The 15,827-nt window shown below is 40.6% G+C and overlaps 1 protein-coding gene across 5 annotated transcripts in view; it reads right to left on the minus strand.

Annotated features, from left to right (window-relative positions):
- Positions 1-15,827, minus strand: part of ndrg3b (ndrg family member 3b) — a 45,617-nt gene that overhangs the window by 4,875 nt on the left and 24,915 nt on the right. For all 5 annotated transcript variants that reach the window (XM_076983679.1, XM_076983680.1, XM_076983676.1 and 2 more), the window contains 12 exons: positions 12,983-13,088; positions 11,559-11,679; positions 5,644-5,706; positions 5,404-5,464; positions 3,931-4,017; positions 3,510-3,566; positions 3,297-3,400; positions 3,142-3,207; positions 2,452-2,503; positions 2,205-2,252; positions 2,047-2,082; positions 571-622 (listed from right to left, as the gene is read on the minus strand). In XM_076983679.1, coding sequence (XP_076839794.1) covers positions 571-622; positions 2,047-2,082; positions 2,205-2,252; positions 2,452-2,503; positions 3,142-3,207; positions 3,297-3,400; positions 3,510-3,566; positions 3,931-4,017; positions 5,404-5,464; positions 5,644-5,706; positions 11,559-11,679; positions 12,983-13,088 — 853 coding nt within the window. The remainder of the gene's footprint in view (positions 1-570; positions 623-2,046; positions 2,083-2,204; positions 2,253-2,451; positions 2,504-3,141; positions 3,208-3,296; positions 3,401-3,509; positions 3,567-3,930; positions 4,018-5,403; positions 5,465-5,643; positions 5,707-11,558; positions 11,680-12,982; positions 13,089-15,827) is intronic.

A 15,827-nucleotide genomic window follows, 5' to 3' on the forward strand; every position in this document is an offset into this window, starting at 1 on the left:
GCTCATTTCATGTGTAAGGCCTCCATTCCAATTTTGGATGCTAGCTAAAATGGCTAGAAGCCTCACCAAGCAGTTAGTAGAACATTCTGACAAAATTCATTCTACAAGTCAAGAAGAGTTGCCGAGAAATGTTTTAACATATGACCATATGTGCCTGCAAATACGAGAGGCACAGAGAGAGAGAGAGAGAGAGAGAGAGAGAGAGAGAGAGAGAGAGAGAGAGAGAGAGAGAGAGAGAGAGAGAGAGAGAGAGAGAGAGAGAGAGAGAGAGAGAGAGAGAGACGGGTGTGTGGGGTGGGGGTGTGTGTTAGTGTGTTGCGTGGGTGGAAAGGTGGGTGGGACTGAGGTGAAGTTTTCTATGTAAAATTTTGAAAGTGATATTCTGAAGACATGATGTTTAAAGACAGACATATTTTAGACACAAAGTTACACAGTAACTCAGACTAAAACATCAGACAATACAATACTGCGCAACTGACATTAAAGAGTAAGAGAGAGAGAGCATGAAAGGTAGAGAGAGAGAGAGAGCATGAAAGGTAGAGAGAGAGCTAGTCCATGAGAGATACTCACTGTAACCCATTCCCTGGATGAAGTACTTGAAGGCCTCTGCCAGTTTACCCGGCTGGAATTAAAAGTGCATGACATCATGTCAAAACAAAATAAATAAACGATTCAATATACTGAATTTAAACAAAAAACATCACATCAAAACACTAGTTACCACCATCAACTAAAAGCCTAACCCGCTCCAAGGTTGCATGAATTGGAAAGTGTGAAAATAAAATCTCCAGCCACTTTACTGCAAAACCACCACTGTATCTACACTCATCTAGATTCCATCTACCTTCTGTGCACCTTTTGTCCAGGTGAAGCCTCTCTATTACCCTGTCCAGTAGGTCTCCCAGATCCTACCAAGTCCAAAGAGCCGGGAGGATTTTTATTCACATTCCAGCTATATACACAAGTACCCATTGAAACAAAATATCTGAAATACAGGACCAATAATCAGGTGTTGTAGGGTAACACCAACCAAAGTGTGTGCATGTGTAGAAGATGCAGCATGTGTATTTAGCAGACTAACTGCATATATGAACACTGCATGCCCTGAGGTAACTGTCAGTACAACTGTGTGAGAATGCAATAGAGGTACATAATATAGTTTAGGTCAAAAGTGTCCCATTGACATGCCCATTGGGTACTGAGGTGCTGTTCACATGGTCCACATAGTGATGTTGACACATGGCTCTGTTTGACCACTTTCTCCTCATTATCTCCAGGTTTCTTTGTTGTTTTATATTTGATCTTGTTTTTTTTTTATTTGAGGTTTTCAGATTGCATTTCATGGACTCCCAGCCCTTCAACCACAAACTGTATTAAGACTTTTGATTATGGATTTGCCCAAGATAAACATTGCTCATCTGCTCCAGTGTATTCTGTCTCTCTACACATTTCAGAATAATGGACCACTAAAGGATGCAGCCAGTGAATGATGCGCCCGTTTGTGGCCAACTGTGTGTGTTGCTGTAAGCCTATCTGTGCTTTTGGGTTGTACGTTGTTTCTTCTTGTCATGTTGGTGTTTTGTGTCTTTCCTTTTTGTTTTCAATGTGTTACCTGGTATTGTTTCTTTGCTCCTGGGCTTTTGTTGACTCTGGACTAATGGATAATTGTTATGGATTTACCCAAAATAAGCATCACTTGCCTCTGCAAATGTGCCTTCTCTTGCCTCTCTCTACATGACAGCATGTTTACCATAATTATGATCTGCGATTTTCCTGAACATACAGCATTAATCATCGATTCAGCAAGGTTATAATATTATAATAATAATTATATTGGTTATCATAGCAGCCCAGGAAATTCAATATTGATGTGTTTAATGGAATCTGATATTCGTTAAATACATTGTTTCTAGCAACAGAACAGGTGACCCCTTCTATCAATAGGTATTTACCTAATGGATATTGTGTTCCAAGTGCTCCTAATAAAACCAGAAGTGGTGGGTTACTATGTGAATTACATGCATACATATCCATAAAACATCTTACTTGGACAACTTGGGGTAATCCACCACAATCTGCCATCTAAAAGAATAAGACAAGTCAAAATGACACAAAGCCAAAATGTCAACTTGTATAATAATTCAAATGATGCTACTGAAAGAAAAAAACAAAACAAAACATTCCAACAGAGTATTTTCTCTTGCCTTGAGCAGGGTGGTCCTTGTGGGATTTAGTCTGGAGTTGCATTCAACCTGAAATGAGGAGACAGACTAGGTTTTACTGCTGTTGGTTTAGAGAGCAATAACAGGCAGGGATAGGCCAAGCATAGCTTCCACCAGAGTCCCAACGTTTACATACACAGAGCTGCCGTGGCCTAGAAAGCAGCCTTATATACGTTACATATATTCTACATCTGCGCAGGAAGCCTATGCTAATGAGGCAGGCACTCACCACGGCATCCACGGCTGGGGATGTGTCGCCTACTACCAGCAGCACGGGACACCTAAATGTCAGAAACACACAGAAGGAAAGACGACGGCTCTCAGAGCGAGCTTCTTATAATTAGGACACCATCAATATGTCATATTTTAATTGCCTATATTAATTACTCAGCTTCAGACAACATTTTGAGGCTAAATATAAATAAAATAAATGAATACGAATGGCTATTAAATACAAATGAGCAGCACTAGTAATATGTCATGTAGAATATAGAAAAAGTATATGATATATATAATATAGGAACATAGAAAAGATGGTTGATGGGGTCAAGAGGTCATTTATTTTCTGACTTGGAGAAGGTCAATTTTGGTGCAGTATCCGGCAGAGCAAATCTATGTGCAGCAATCTGCAGGCTCAAACAGGTGTGAGCGTCACTCTCTCTGGGAAGTGTGGCTTACACAGGGGTTGCTGGAGGTGCCCATTAACTCCACTCTTACTGAACATTGGTGATGGAACCCTTGACAGGGGTGAGTAAAGAAGTTTCCTCATGGATCGGTAGTTAATCTGCTGTACTTAATCGGCCAATCTGCCTGGGTCATGGGAACCCTTTATGGACCTCTGAACATCCACCCAACCCAGGCTGTGCGCCTTGACAAGGGTAATACACATTTGATCCGTATCGTGCCGTGGTCTGCTTACTTCACTGTTTTGACAGCGTCCTCATTAACCCCCGGGAGAGGCCTCTCGATGTCCAGGTCTTGGCGGCTGTGGAGACAGAAAGGACGTCTCACCACCGATCCGCTGGCGTCTCCACCGCGGATGAGGACAGGCCTATAGGTGAGGACATGCCTCACCTGTCATAGGAGTGGAAGAAGAGCGCCAGGTTGTCCTGGTTAATGTCCTGGGCAATGTGGAGACGGTAGGTCTGCACAATCTCCTGACTCTCCGTCAGCTCTTCCTAGGACACAACACCAAGCCCCTGGTTACCGTGGTTACCTGGCATGTCTCCATTACACCCTTATATACGAGGAGAAAAGGGCTGAAACGCATGCACTGTTGAGACTTACTGTACTAAAATGATGCCCCATAACAATATCCACCAGATTGCTTGTCCAGCCAGAGAACTGTACGTACACACACACACACACACACACACACACACACACACACACACACACACACACACACACACACACACACACACACACACACACACACACACACAGGAGTTAATGTTTTCACAAATAATGAATGAAATGCAGATGGTGCAATGACTCTTCTGATTGATCAGACCACCTGGAGCAGTACTGCACTAGTCTGAGGTGTAAGGCATGTTTGCCCCTTAAACACAAGCTAGCCTAGCGTTAATTGGAATATGCCCCTTATCACTTGTTCCCCCAAAAGTGAAATTAACATATTTTGAAGCAGTTCCACAGTGTAACTGCAAATGCAGGGCTGGGTTTGACTAGGGAGCTACATGCGGTTTACCTTGGATGCTGCCCAGTCCATCCAGCCCTTGGCACACGGGTCCACGTTGATGAGAACCAGCCCCTCCACCAGCGCAGGCTGGTTCAGCTGACACACACACACACACACACACACACACACACACACACACACAGAGGAGTTTGATAAGGAAATAACCTACAGCCTCGCTCTACCCAACAGCCATACCTTCACCTGTGAACGCAACAGAGGTTAAGAACAGTTTGGTATGCACAAGGGCATATTTATGGCACTGGAGTTATTTTTTATCAGGATAATAGGACATGGATGCCTGACCTTCGCTGGTGTTCCTAGTACCATGTTCTACCGGATGTGCAGCAGTTAATAACTATAGACAAAGGTTTGTCGTGCAGGAAGTGGAGCTGTGTGAAAATCTGCTCTAGGTGGCTTCAAGTCAGAGCGAATGCAGGTTAACCTAAAACAGCCTACTCATAAGAACTATACACAACACCTTAACCTACTTCTTGGCAAGACCGTTTGCAAGGTGTTATTTTGACAGAGAAGTTCACACATTTGTTTTAAAGTGTATTTGGGCTTGTATGACGATCATACATGTGAAAGACATCAGAGTAAAACCAAGCGCTCAGAATGTCGGTGGTTCAAATCTAAAAATCATTGTGGATGCACAGATCTGTGTATGGAAAGAGACACGCAGAAGAGGGGGGGGGGAGCGAGAGAGAGAGAGAGAGAGAGAGAGAGAGAGAGAGAGAGAGAGAGAGAGAGAGAGAGAAACAGTGTATAATCAAGGACATATTCTATCAGACTACTCAACACCTCCCATGTGTGAATATGGCAGGACTATAATTAAACATAATTATCGCATCTTTGCACAGACTCCAGCTCCCTCATACGCATTCCTGTAACACTCCTGGAGTGTCAAACCTGTTTAACAAAAGCACTAAAGGAGCACATATCTCAGCAAAGACTTTACGAAAAAAATTACGAAAGGGGACAGAAGGCTAGGCTGTGTGTGAGAGATAGTAAGAGCTATTGAGCTATAGCATGTAGGGACTTCTGAACCACTGGTAGTAGGCAGCCAATATGCTGGCCTGCATTCGTTAGCTAATCTGACTAAATCCACTTTGGCTTCATACAGATGAATTATGCAGAAATAGAGTGAGTGCAAACCTCAAATAAGTGTTTGTCTCTGTGTATTTGAGACTCGTGTGTGTGTGCATGCATGTGTGTGCATAGACACATGCATGGTAGTGAACAATTTTCAAAGTAATTACTCAGGCAGCCGTTCTGAGTAAAATTACACTTGCATGTACACCTTTAGCTTTTAATGCAGACTGTGGAGACAGCATAGCTACAGAGGGATTGTAATCTCCAAAAAGCCAAGAGCTTCTCATTAACCATATGTTCTAGCTCCCACCCCAACCTCCACTTGAGCTGTTCACACTTGCCCTCACTTAGCAGTCATGAAAACTTATGAAAACCAACAAGTTCACTTACTGCCAGCTTGCAGAGGATGTAAGCTCCCGCACCAACACCAATACCAATCACACTATTGATCCTACAGGAGGTAAAACAAACAATCACCATTTACGCAGTCCAGCGGTCAATGGTCATTTTATTTACTGCAGATGCACAGCTACACTGTGTGGAAGGACTATAGAACACAATAAGAAAATGAATGAAGTGCATTTGCCAAAAAGCCTAACACGCTGTAGTCACTAGAGCTAGGGGGCTCACTTCAGCTGGGTGAGGACAGAGGGCAGCATTTCAGACAGCTCATCCATTGTAGGGTACTGATACCTGAGAGAGAGAGAGAGAGAGAGAGAGAGAGAGAGAGAGAGAGAGAGAGAGAGAGAGAGAGAGAGAGAGAGAGAGACAGACAGACAGACAGACAGACAGACAGAAGAGAGGAAAGAGAGGGGGGAGAGAAGAGAAGCAGCAGTTAGTCACAGAAGTAAGCTTTACACAATGAAAAAGGATCTTAAGATCATAAGATCCACCAGAGGCAAAAGAGCCAAGGGCATGTGCTGAACCCACACACACATACACACACACACACACACACACACACACACACACACAGTAGAGAGGGTGTCTGCGGGGCAGTGACGGGTGACTTCACCGTCCTGCTCTGTAGCAGGGGCGAATGCAAGTGGAAGGCCAGGACACTGAGCCCACCACGGAGAATACACGCTGGGAGGGAGCAGGCCCACTCCTGGGACTGGTGTCTGTGTGCCTGCTGTTAGCTTTCTTGCTGGGAAATATTCTCCTCCAAACATGAAAGACAATATTGTGCTGTGGCAATATTTAAAGTCAAGGTTCATGACATCAGACAATGAAATTGAAGAAATCAAATAAAAATTTAAATAAGATTAAGATAAAATAATTGATCATTAAAGAAGATTAAAAAAGGTCAAAAGTAAAAGGTCAATAAAATTTGAAATTGTGAAAAATGTAAATAATAAAACAAGAATAAGTAAAAGAAACTAAATAGGCTACATTTAAGGTATCTACAATATACAAAAGCCAATCCAAATAAGTATGTTTTTAACTTGGATTTAAAAACATCCAGTGTTGTAGCTCTTCTAATATCCTCCAACAGCTGGTTCCATTTAGAAACAGCTTAATATCTAAATGCTGCCTCTACATGCTTAGTTCTTACCTTAGGCAGGACTGACTGATTACATCCTAGTGACCTAAGATTCCTGCCCATCTCATTGCTCTGCAGCATATCAGATTATATAACCGACTAATAACCACATTCATACTATACTACATCTTGGTAAAAAAGAAGGAACCCATTTACTTCTATATTACCTGTGCATTGTGGCTGTGGCTAGGCATTAACAGACAGATTGAGTCGATATTAGCAAAAGATGATGTATCGAATATCACGATTTTTATTTATTTATTTATTTAATGAAATTGATCCCATACGGTCACAAATCCGGCCTGAAAATAGCACATCATCACTGTGCAGGAATGCACAGCAGGTCAGGTGGTAATTGGCAAGTTAGTTCAAGCACAGTTTATGCACAGCTGTAGAGGTAACTGAGCAATTAATGATTATAACCATTATGTTCAAATGCAAATATCCATGCACGTGTTATGATAGGGATGTCATGACACCAGAAATGTATTACTCTGTGCCAATTCCACTAAAAATCTACAATTCTCAACACCAATTTCAACACCTTTACAAAAAATAAACCAATGAAATGAATGTTAACATAAAATGTTTAATTTAAACTTTTTCCAGAATGTTAACAGTTTCAACCAAGACAAAAATACTATTATGTACACAGAGATTCTCAAAATAGCTCAAAGAAAAGCTCAGAGTTGCTGAACACACAGTCTGTCTATAGCCTATTAATATCATGAGGAGAGATGTAAACTCCATTTATGTAGCTTTCTATTTATGAATTTTTTACTACTAAAACGTTTTACTACATAAACATCACTGGTTATGAACTACTGCAGCTTTAGCCTAAGCAAGCTAATTATGCTGCTCTCGTGTAGTGTGGGAGATCTGTGAAATGACCACAGGAAATGAGAACCATAGTGTATTCACAATTTTAGTATCGATTTGGCACAGAAGTATCGGTTCTTGTGACATCTCTATGTTATGACTTGCATTATGAATGAATGAATGATGAAATTATATAGCGCCTTTCAAGATATCCAAGGTTGCCTTATTTACGTGACCAATCACACACTACAAATCACATATGCATGTAAGAGCATACAAACATGACAAAATACTATCCTAGAACTATAGCACCATGGATCTGTGATGAACACATTCATCTTTTTCAGGGTCGGGGACAGGAGAAAAAGCTGCAGAAAATTACTAGCCAGAAAAAAAGAAACAAAAACTGAACAAGCACTCTACTTCTTCAAATGAATAAAGTCAATTAATCTAAAGCTTTAGTATATTCAAACCTTTACAGTTAACCTTTTGAGTTTTAAGGTGGATTGGAATAGGGATGTCCCGATCCAGCTTTTTGAACTTCCGATCCGATACCGATATTTATTTGCACTTCCGATCCGATACAGATATCGGCCGTTACAGATACCGGCCTATCCGGGCATGTATTAAAGTTTAAGTTATTTAGCCAACTTACTTTGTTGTCAAACTCATGTTGAAACGTTTTACTCTTGATAACAAGTAGCTAGCTGAATTAGGTGTGTTTGAATAATACACAATGGTTGGTAAGGAGAAACTAACCTATTTATTTAGCAATGAATAAACTCAAAATAGACAAAAAAATAAACAGAAATGGCATCAGTAAACCAAGGTTTAAAAAGCCATAAGTGCAAATAATATTGTAAATTGTATTAAAAAAGCAACACACACACAACCTGAGTAGAAAATAGTGTATTAACAGCATTAGTACTCTGAGTGCTGTACTCATCAGTGCTCTTGAACAAGTGCAAACCAAAGCTTAAAAAATAAAAATAAAAAAATCAGTGCAAATATCGTAAACTATTTAAAAGCAAAATGCCTTCTACTCCCCAATCTACTCCACACTTTGCTGCTCCATCTCCATCTACACACTCCCTTCAATTCCGACTGTTTTCCCTGCCTGCAGTCAGAGCATGAGAGGGAGATTGTTTTTAACAAAGACGAGCATTTCAATATGGAATTGAAGTCTTTGGTTTTCTTTAGAAACTCTTCATGTTGTTTATGGTGGTATTTCACTAAATGCTTGATTAGATTGGTTGTATTGAAAGTTCTTACAGCTTTACCACCACGCTTGACTTTACTGTGGCATATGTTGCACTCTACGTCTTTGTCGTCCTTTAAGGTAAAATAATCCCACACAACTGACATTTTTACCGATAACTTCAAATTTACATGGCCGTCTTAATGGTTAGGAGATGCCACTGAGCTAAATTGGGGAGATGCTATGCTCGTGTACTGAAGGTGTGCTGGAAAATGCGGACTGGATTTTACTCTCACTGGTGAAAACACAGCAAAAACTGTAATGGATTATCTAAATTGGTGCGCTGGAAAACCTGGATTGGGAAAAGAAAGAAAAAAAAAACCTGGATCAGCATTTTCTCGTGCCTAATGATCAGATATTTGCAAAAAATGTGTATCTATCGGATCGGTAGGCACGAGAAAATGCCGATTCTAGTTTTTTTTTCCAGCTAGAATAGCCATCTTGTAACCATTATCAGATTATGTTTCTGCTGGTTTTATGCAGAGGATGAGTGAAGAGATGCATAGTACACACAGCTCCTCGATGTCTGCTCACTCAGTACATAGTTTTTGTGTGATCAGTATTGGGTAGAACCATGATATTCTTCTGAAGTTAACAAGTTAAAAGGTCAATATTATAGTTTTCCTATTCTCAGTATCTTCCTATCTTAGTATATTGGATCCTTCTTCCCCCTCTGATGAGGATGATGCAGATGTATGATTGGCGGCACTATCCCAAGAACACGCAAAGATCGTCCTCATTTCCAATGAACAAAGTGCATGCATCGTTGCAAAAGATTTTAACCAATGCCACCCAAACATGCCTCACCTAAAGACATAAGGTGTAGTGTGAGGGGTATCCAAACTGTGACTATTCTTCACTATCTTGTTTAGAGTTGTTCAATGTAGACATGTTCCCTTCATTGTTGTTGAAGGATGAAACATTTCCTGCATTCTTTCAACATAATGGTGCCCTACCTCATTATGGATGTGTTGTCAGAGACTTGATATGTACCCTCCCAAAACATGTTTGAAAAGCTGAAGCTGAATCCAAGATGGTGGCATTTCAAGATGGACACCACATTGGGTCACATGGCTTGGGTCACATGGAGGTCACATTGGGTCACATGGAGGTCAAAGTCAAGCATAATCAAATTCTAGATTTGATCATTTCTAAACATACAGATAATAATAATAATAATAATAATAATAATAATAATAATGAAATTGCTGATGTTGTAATCTCAGATAAACATACAAAATAATCAATTAGAACACTCAGCGAAAAGCACACAATAATCAAGTGTTCTCAGTGCTGGTACTGCCGTGGCCTTCACGGACTTGATACAGTCCTCCCTCCCCCTCACAGAAACTGGGAACGAGTTAGTTGAAACATTCACGCTGAGTTAGAAATTGTATTGACTTTGTGGCACCAAAGGCAGCTAAAATTATTTTTGGCAGAATTAAGATGCTCTGGGAGGTACACTCCAGCTGTTTTAACACTTAAGCAAGATTGCAGGCAGGCTGAGAGAAGTTGGCAAATATCAAAATTGGAAGGACATTTAAAAAAACAGTGAAAAGAAATTAGCACAGAATAACTATTTGTCTTTCTTAATTGATGCATCTAATAATAACTTGGCTGCCATGTTCAGGAATATAGACCAGCTAGTAAACCCCACCTTGTGTCTTAGCTGAATTAGTTTGAGCTGAAAAACGATGAGTTTGCAACATTGTTTTAGGCACAATGTTACCAGAATAAGGCAGAACATAAAATGACAAGTAAAATTTTTTGCAGTTAAATAAAGAGAAGATTTAGGTTGTTGTTGTTGGTAGTGCTTCACAAAGACGAATCTGATTAATCTGAAGGCCATACAATGTGTTAAGAACTTCTGATAATGAGTTCAGCTTTAAATCACATCATGACTACATGCAGAACAGCTTTCACCCAAGTATATATCGCTAAGGTCTGAGATGTCCATACATGTATCTGCTCTCCCAAAGAGCTGTTTCACACCTGCAGCGAGTTCAGAATGCTGTTGCAAGGGCCCTGAACCGCAGGAGAAAGAGGAATCATATTACACCTGCACTTCACTCAGTGTCAGTTTTAGAATAGATTTTAATGTTCTGGTGATAGTTTGATGATCTCTTCATGGCCTTGATCCTCTTTACCCTAGTGAAAAATCTGTTCCAGTAATGTCTCTCAGGTATTCAACAGTAATCTTCTGGAGATTCCTAAACCCAGCTAAAAGATTGGAGAAGGTGCTTTTAGCCACTATGGTTCAAAGCACTGGGAACTTCTTTCTGAGAGCTGAGGGAGATTTAATCTCTGTACAGCTTCAACAAGAGCCTCAAAACCTTCCTATTTAGATCTGGATTTCTTTAGGGAACTTCAATGATTATCATTTTATTAAATTACTTTATTTAATTGATTCAACTACATTGTTTTCTTCTATTTATTTGAATTGTTTATTTACATTTTTATATTTACTTATTTTAACTTAAATTTTACCATGACATTTAATTGTTTATGAATTATCTGTAAAGCACTTTGAGTAGCATGTGCTGTATGTATGAATGGTGATATACAAATAAAGATGATTATTATTATAAACACAAGATATCTGTATCAGGCTGGTACATAATATTTGGTATCATGAAGTCTCTAGCAATGACCAAGACTATACTAAAAGTATTTCAGAACATTTACCACAGAAGGAGAATGTTTGAATGAACCAACAAGACCCGCTATTGCTTATTTCTTTCTTTTCATGTACCAGAATCACACGAACTACACCCACTCACACCAAAGTTCCTATCTGATCTAAAGCTTCACTGAAGAAAACAGAACCGTAGTCCACGGTCTACTCTCATGTATTACTCTAATGTATCCTAGGCTGTGTGTTATTTAACGTGTGCATTGTGCTAAGTGTGGTGGCGGTACACTCACCCGGTGGGAAAAGGTGGAGCATTCTCCTGCTGGCCTGGGGCGTCAACATGGACCACGGCGAAATGCTGTGTGATCTCCTGCATGTCTTCATAGTTAAACAGTGTGTTGAAGCAAGACTTATCTGCAACACACAAACAGAATGCAAGTTTCAGTGACATTTTGTGAAACAAAATAATTTATTATTTAAATCAACAAAAATAGAAATGATAGCAGCACAAAAATACTTGAAACCACAGTGGAATCGACAGGCCATGAGGCCTTTGACAAACCGCTTCCAATCTCCGCACTGCTCGTTTCCTCTCAGTGCACACTCACGCCCAAGGACTTGATTTCTTAAATGGAGCATGAATTTGAGGGGCAGCTGAACTGTGTGCGGCAATGTCAGCACTTTTCAAATCAAAGTCACGCTCACAGTTATATAGGCATGCACATGGACTGGAGCCAGTGCAGAATGATACAGGAGAAATGCTCAGTAGGTTTTGGAAATAAATACAGTGAAGCTCAGGGAAAGAGAGAGTCAGACGCATGCCCAGATTGATCACTCTAGCCACAGAAAGAGTGAACATATTATATGTGCTGTGCGATCACAATATGCTCAAACACACTGGTGAGCCAATGATGGATTAAGATTAACTAGCATTATGTTGGTCAAAAGATCAATCATGTAAATTGCATTTTGCATCAAACACCACAACACCCCTAAGAATATCTGAAACTGGTCAGGATAATCATAGCAAACACACACACTGACACACACACTGACACACACGATGTAGGGCTTATTTGCATACTGCAGCATCTTGAAATATCACTGGGCTAATGATTAGCCCAACAACCAACATATTTCCATAACGTCCTTATCCTGTTCTTCAGAGTGCTTCAGGATATTCCGGTTTTACAGGGTGCTTAATATGTATTTAAAAATTAGGGCAATAAAAGTTTTAGGTCACTGCATTATGGAAAAACCACAATCATATTAATAATTAACTTTATTAACTACCTTCTTACATAATTTTATTTCCATGTTGCACACATTAGTGCTACATTTTACTGAAGACTAACTTGGCACTAAGTAATAACCTGTCTCTTTGTGAAGACGGCAGTCTAACATTATTGCAATCCACACCCAATTATTAAATCATACACAACCCAAAACCATTCACCTACCTCCTGGCAATCTCCCTTTTTAAAGCTAGAAATCTACAAGGATGACATCGCCAGATATATTCCGACAAGGAAAGACAGTAATCTTCCTGAATATCCTGTAACATCCTGTAGCCGTCCTACCTGCTGCCGCTGTGAGGGAATCTGAGAAGGGCGAATCTGCTAGAACAAATGTTTCTCAACCCACAAGACCATCCACATTTTTACTTACAGAACATCCCAACCACAGACTTAAGACTTGAATTCTGCTGAAAACTCACGGTTGAGGCCGATGTCATGGTACGTCAGGATGGCGGGCCGGTTGCCTTTGGGTGTTCCTCGCAAGGTGACATGGAGGACACCATAAGGAGTTTCAAGGTCATGCTCCTGGAAGCAACCAGAGAAGTTATAAGAGTAAGCGCATGAGATTTTCTCAAGGTTTGGAAACATCATATCGCAAAGTTCTTGCAGAAGGTAATGAATGAGGTCAGCGTATTGTACAATGCTGTACTAATGGAAAGCCATTGACAGCACTATCTGGAGCCAGCGTGACAGGAAACACGCACCGACACAGTCACACAGAGAACAGACACAGGCTTACGCTAAATAAACCCCAATGACGTTTGACCCTGATCCAGTTACCTTTTCAGGGAGCGTCTGCCCAGACAGAGCCTAGAACCCTACACCCACATTCAATTCAGCCATTCAGTGGATTGACACAATTAAAAACAAAAACAAAAACACAGATGCAGCTCTTCTTAAGATCTTAAGCAAAGAAGGCAATATCCCACTTTATAAACACACTGTTTATGGGCTACATGTTGCTCAGGTATGTGGGGGTGTCTGGTTTCCGTCTGTAGCCAATGTCTGTTCTTGCAAAGGACCACAAAACCACCACAAAATGTGTCAAGAGTTTTGCTAAGGCCAGAACACACACACACACACACACACACACACACACACACACACACACACAAGCTCTCAGACATCCATTAGACATTAAATAGAAAAATGTAAATTGTCCAATGTAAATATCTAATGAACCGGGGACAAATTATGCTATAAAGATCACCATTACTCCAAAAAAACGAATGCACAATTCAGCTCAGAAACACCAAGAAGTCTGGAAGACCAAGAAGGCATCTGTGGTGACTGATGCGGATTCCCAACCCCCGTGAAGAAACCCCCCACCCCCTTCACAATTGCTGGGACAGACCGAGCAAACCCCAAGGAGCCAAACCTGCAGGTGTCAGAGTGACCAATCAAGAGTAGAAAATGTAAAGGGTACACCACAAGATGTAAGCCTTAAAAACATGAAGGTCAGAACAGCATTAGCCAAACAAATAAACACACTTGAATAAGCTTGTGCAGTTATGGAACCATGTTATGATGAGATGAAAAATCTTGATCATTGATGGGTGGAGAAGAGTACGGAGAAGGGAAGGAACTGAGCCAAGGATGGTAGGTGGGTGTTATATTGTGGGCATGGCTACCAAGCGCACTGGTTCCTTTGTATCTCTATGTGACTTTGGCCAAAAAGCAGCTGGATGGAGAGCGATTCAGATTCACTCAGATTCAGCCAAATGATATAAAAGACTAAATGGACAACGACCTAAAGCAGGGGCACTCAACTAAATTTGTCCGCGGTCCAATTTTGGCAGATACCTGTGACCTGAGGTCAGGTGCGGCGGGGGTGGTGAAGAACGTAAGTTGTTGAGCGAGGGGGGCAAACGTAACACTCGTGACGGAGTGTTTTTTCAATAGCCCTGAAATAAATGCTCCGGTTTTCTTTTTGGTCCGTATCCAGTTAATCAGGAATGAGATTGGGTCCGGACAGGACTGCGTTCGGGTCCGGATGCGGACCGCGGTCCGCCAGTTGAGTACCCCTGACCTAAAGTATACTGCAAAAACAACCCACAGTGTTTCGGAAAATAAAGAAGTGGAATGTTCTGCATTGACTAAGTCTGACATGGATGAAATCAGCTTACCACAGTTCAAATGGATTTATGCCATTTCACTTCACTGAAGGCCAAACTGTAGCTAAAACATCCCTAGAGCAAGCAGAAACTGAAGACAGCTGAAGACAAGGACTTGACAGCAGTGTTAATTTCGTTGACGAATGATTTTCGTCATAGTTTTCGTCAACGAACCTTTTTTCATGACGAAAACGAGACGATAACTAAATAAAAACTATGCGAAGGGATAAAAACGATGACGAAATTAATTGACATTTTCGTCAACAAATAAAAACGAGACGAAAATATTGGCCAGCGACGACATGCAATCAGACCTGATTTAGTTTAGTGAAAGGTGGGGAGGGATGAGTTAAAAAGAGATCCAACCGATACTTTAGCGTGCACGGAGAGGCGGAACAAACCGGGTAACCGTCCAGTCAGAACTAACGTCTTCACATCGCACACAACCCGGGAAGACCAAACCAGCCGGTGAACTGTGGCCACTCGTGAAATTCAACTGAGTCAGCAGTGGATAAAGGGAGAAAGATGAGCGGCGAAATATGGACACATCTCTCCTTTGACTTTGAGAAAAAGAATACGGTGTGTAAACCATGCGGGACTATGATGTCGGGAAAAAAACGACAAATGAAACGACATCAGCGGTCTATGGCATTGTTGTTTTTACGGCGCCCAGTTTTATATACAATGTAATATGCATTGTTCATAAACTACATATGCTTTTCAGGTAGAGCGGACCTACTGGTCATCAATGGTTTATTATTGTTATGCTCAATAACTATAAGTTCAGGTCAACAAAGTTGTTTGGAAATGTGTTTTTGTATATATTGCACATACAAACAATAATATTCTGTAACTGGTTAATAAATGTTTCATTTTGTGCAAGAGTATATAATGACTATTACACCATAGATATTTTAGTCAACTAAATTCTTTGAATAATTAGTCGACTAAATTCTAATGATAATTAGTCGACTAAAACTAGACTAAGACTAAAACAAATCCAAAGACTAAATTATGACTAAAACTAAATTACATTTTAGTCAAAAGACTAAGACTAAATCAAAAATGGCTGTCAAAATTAACACTGCTTGACAGGTTCATCAGAGGAGAATCAGTGTTTGTGGGTTCCAGACTTCAGACGGGTATCAGC

The sequence above is a fragment of the Brachyhypopomus gauderio genome, chromosome 21, assembly GCF_052324685.1.
Source record: "Brachyhypopomus gauderio isolate BG-103 chromosome 21, BGAUD_0.2, whole genome shotgun sequence".
Classification (NCBI taxonomy): Eukaryota; Metazoa; Chordata; class Actinopteri; order Gymnotiformes; family Hypopomidae; genus Brachyhypopomus; species Brachyhypopomus gauderio.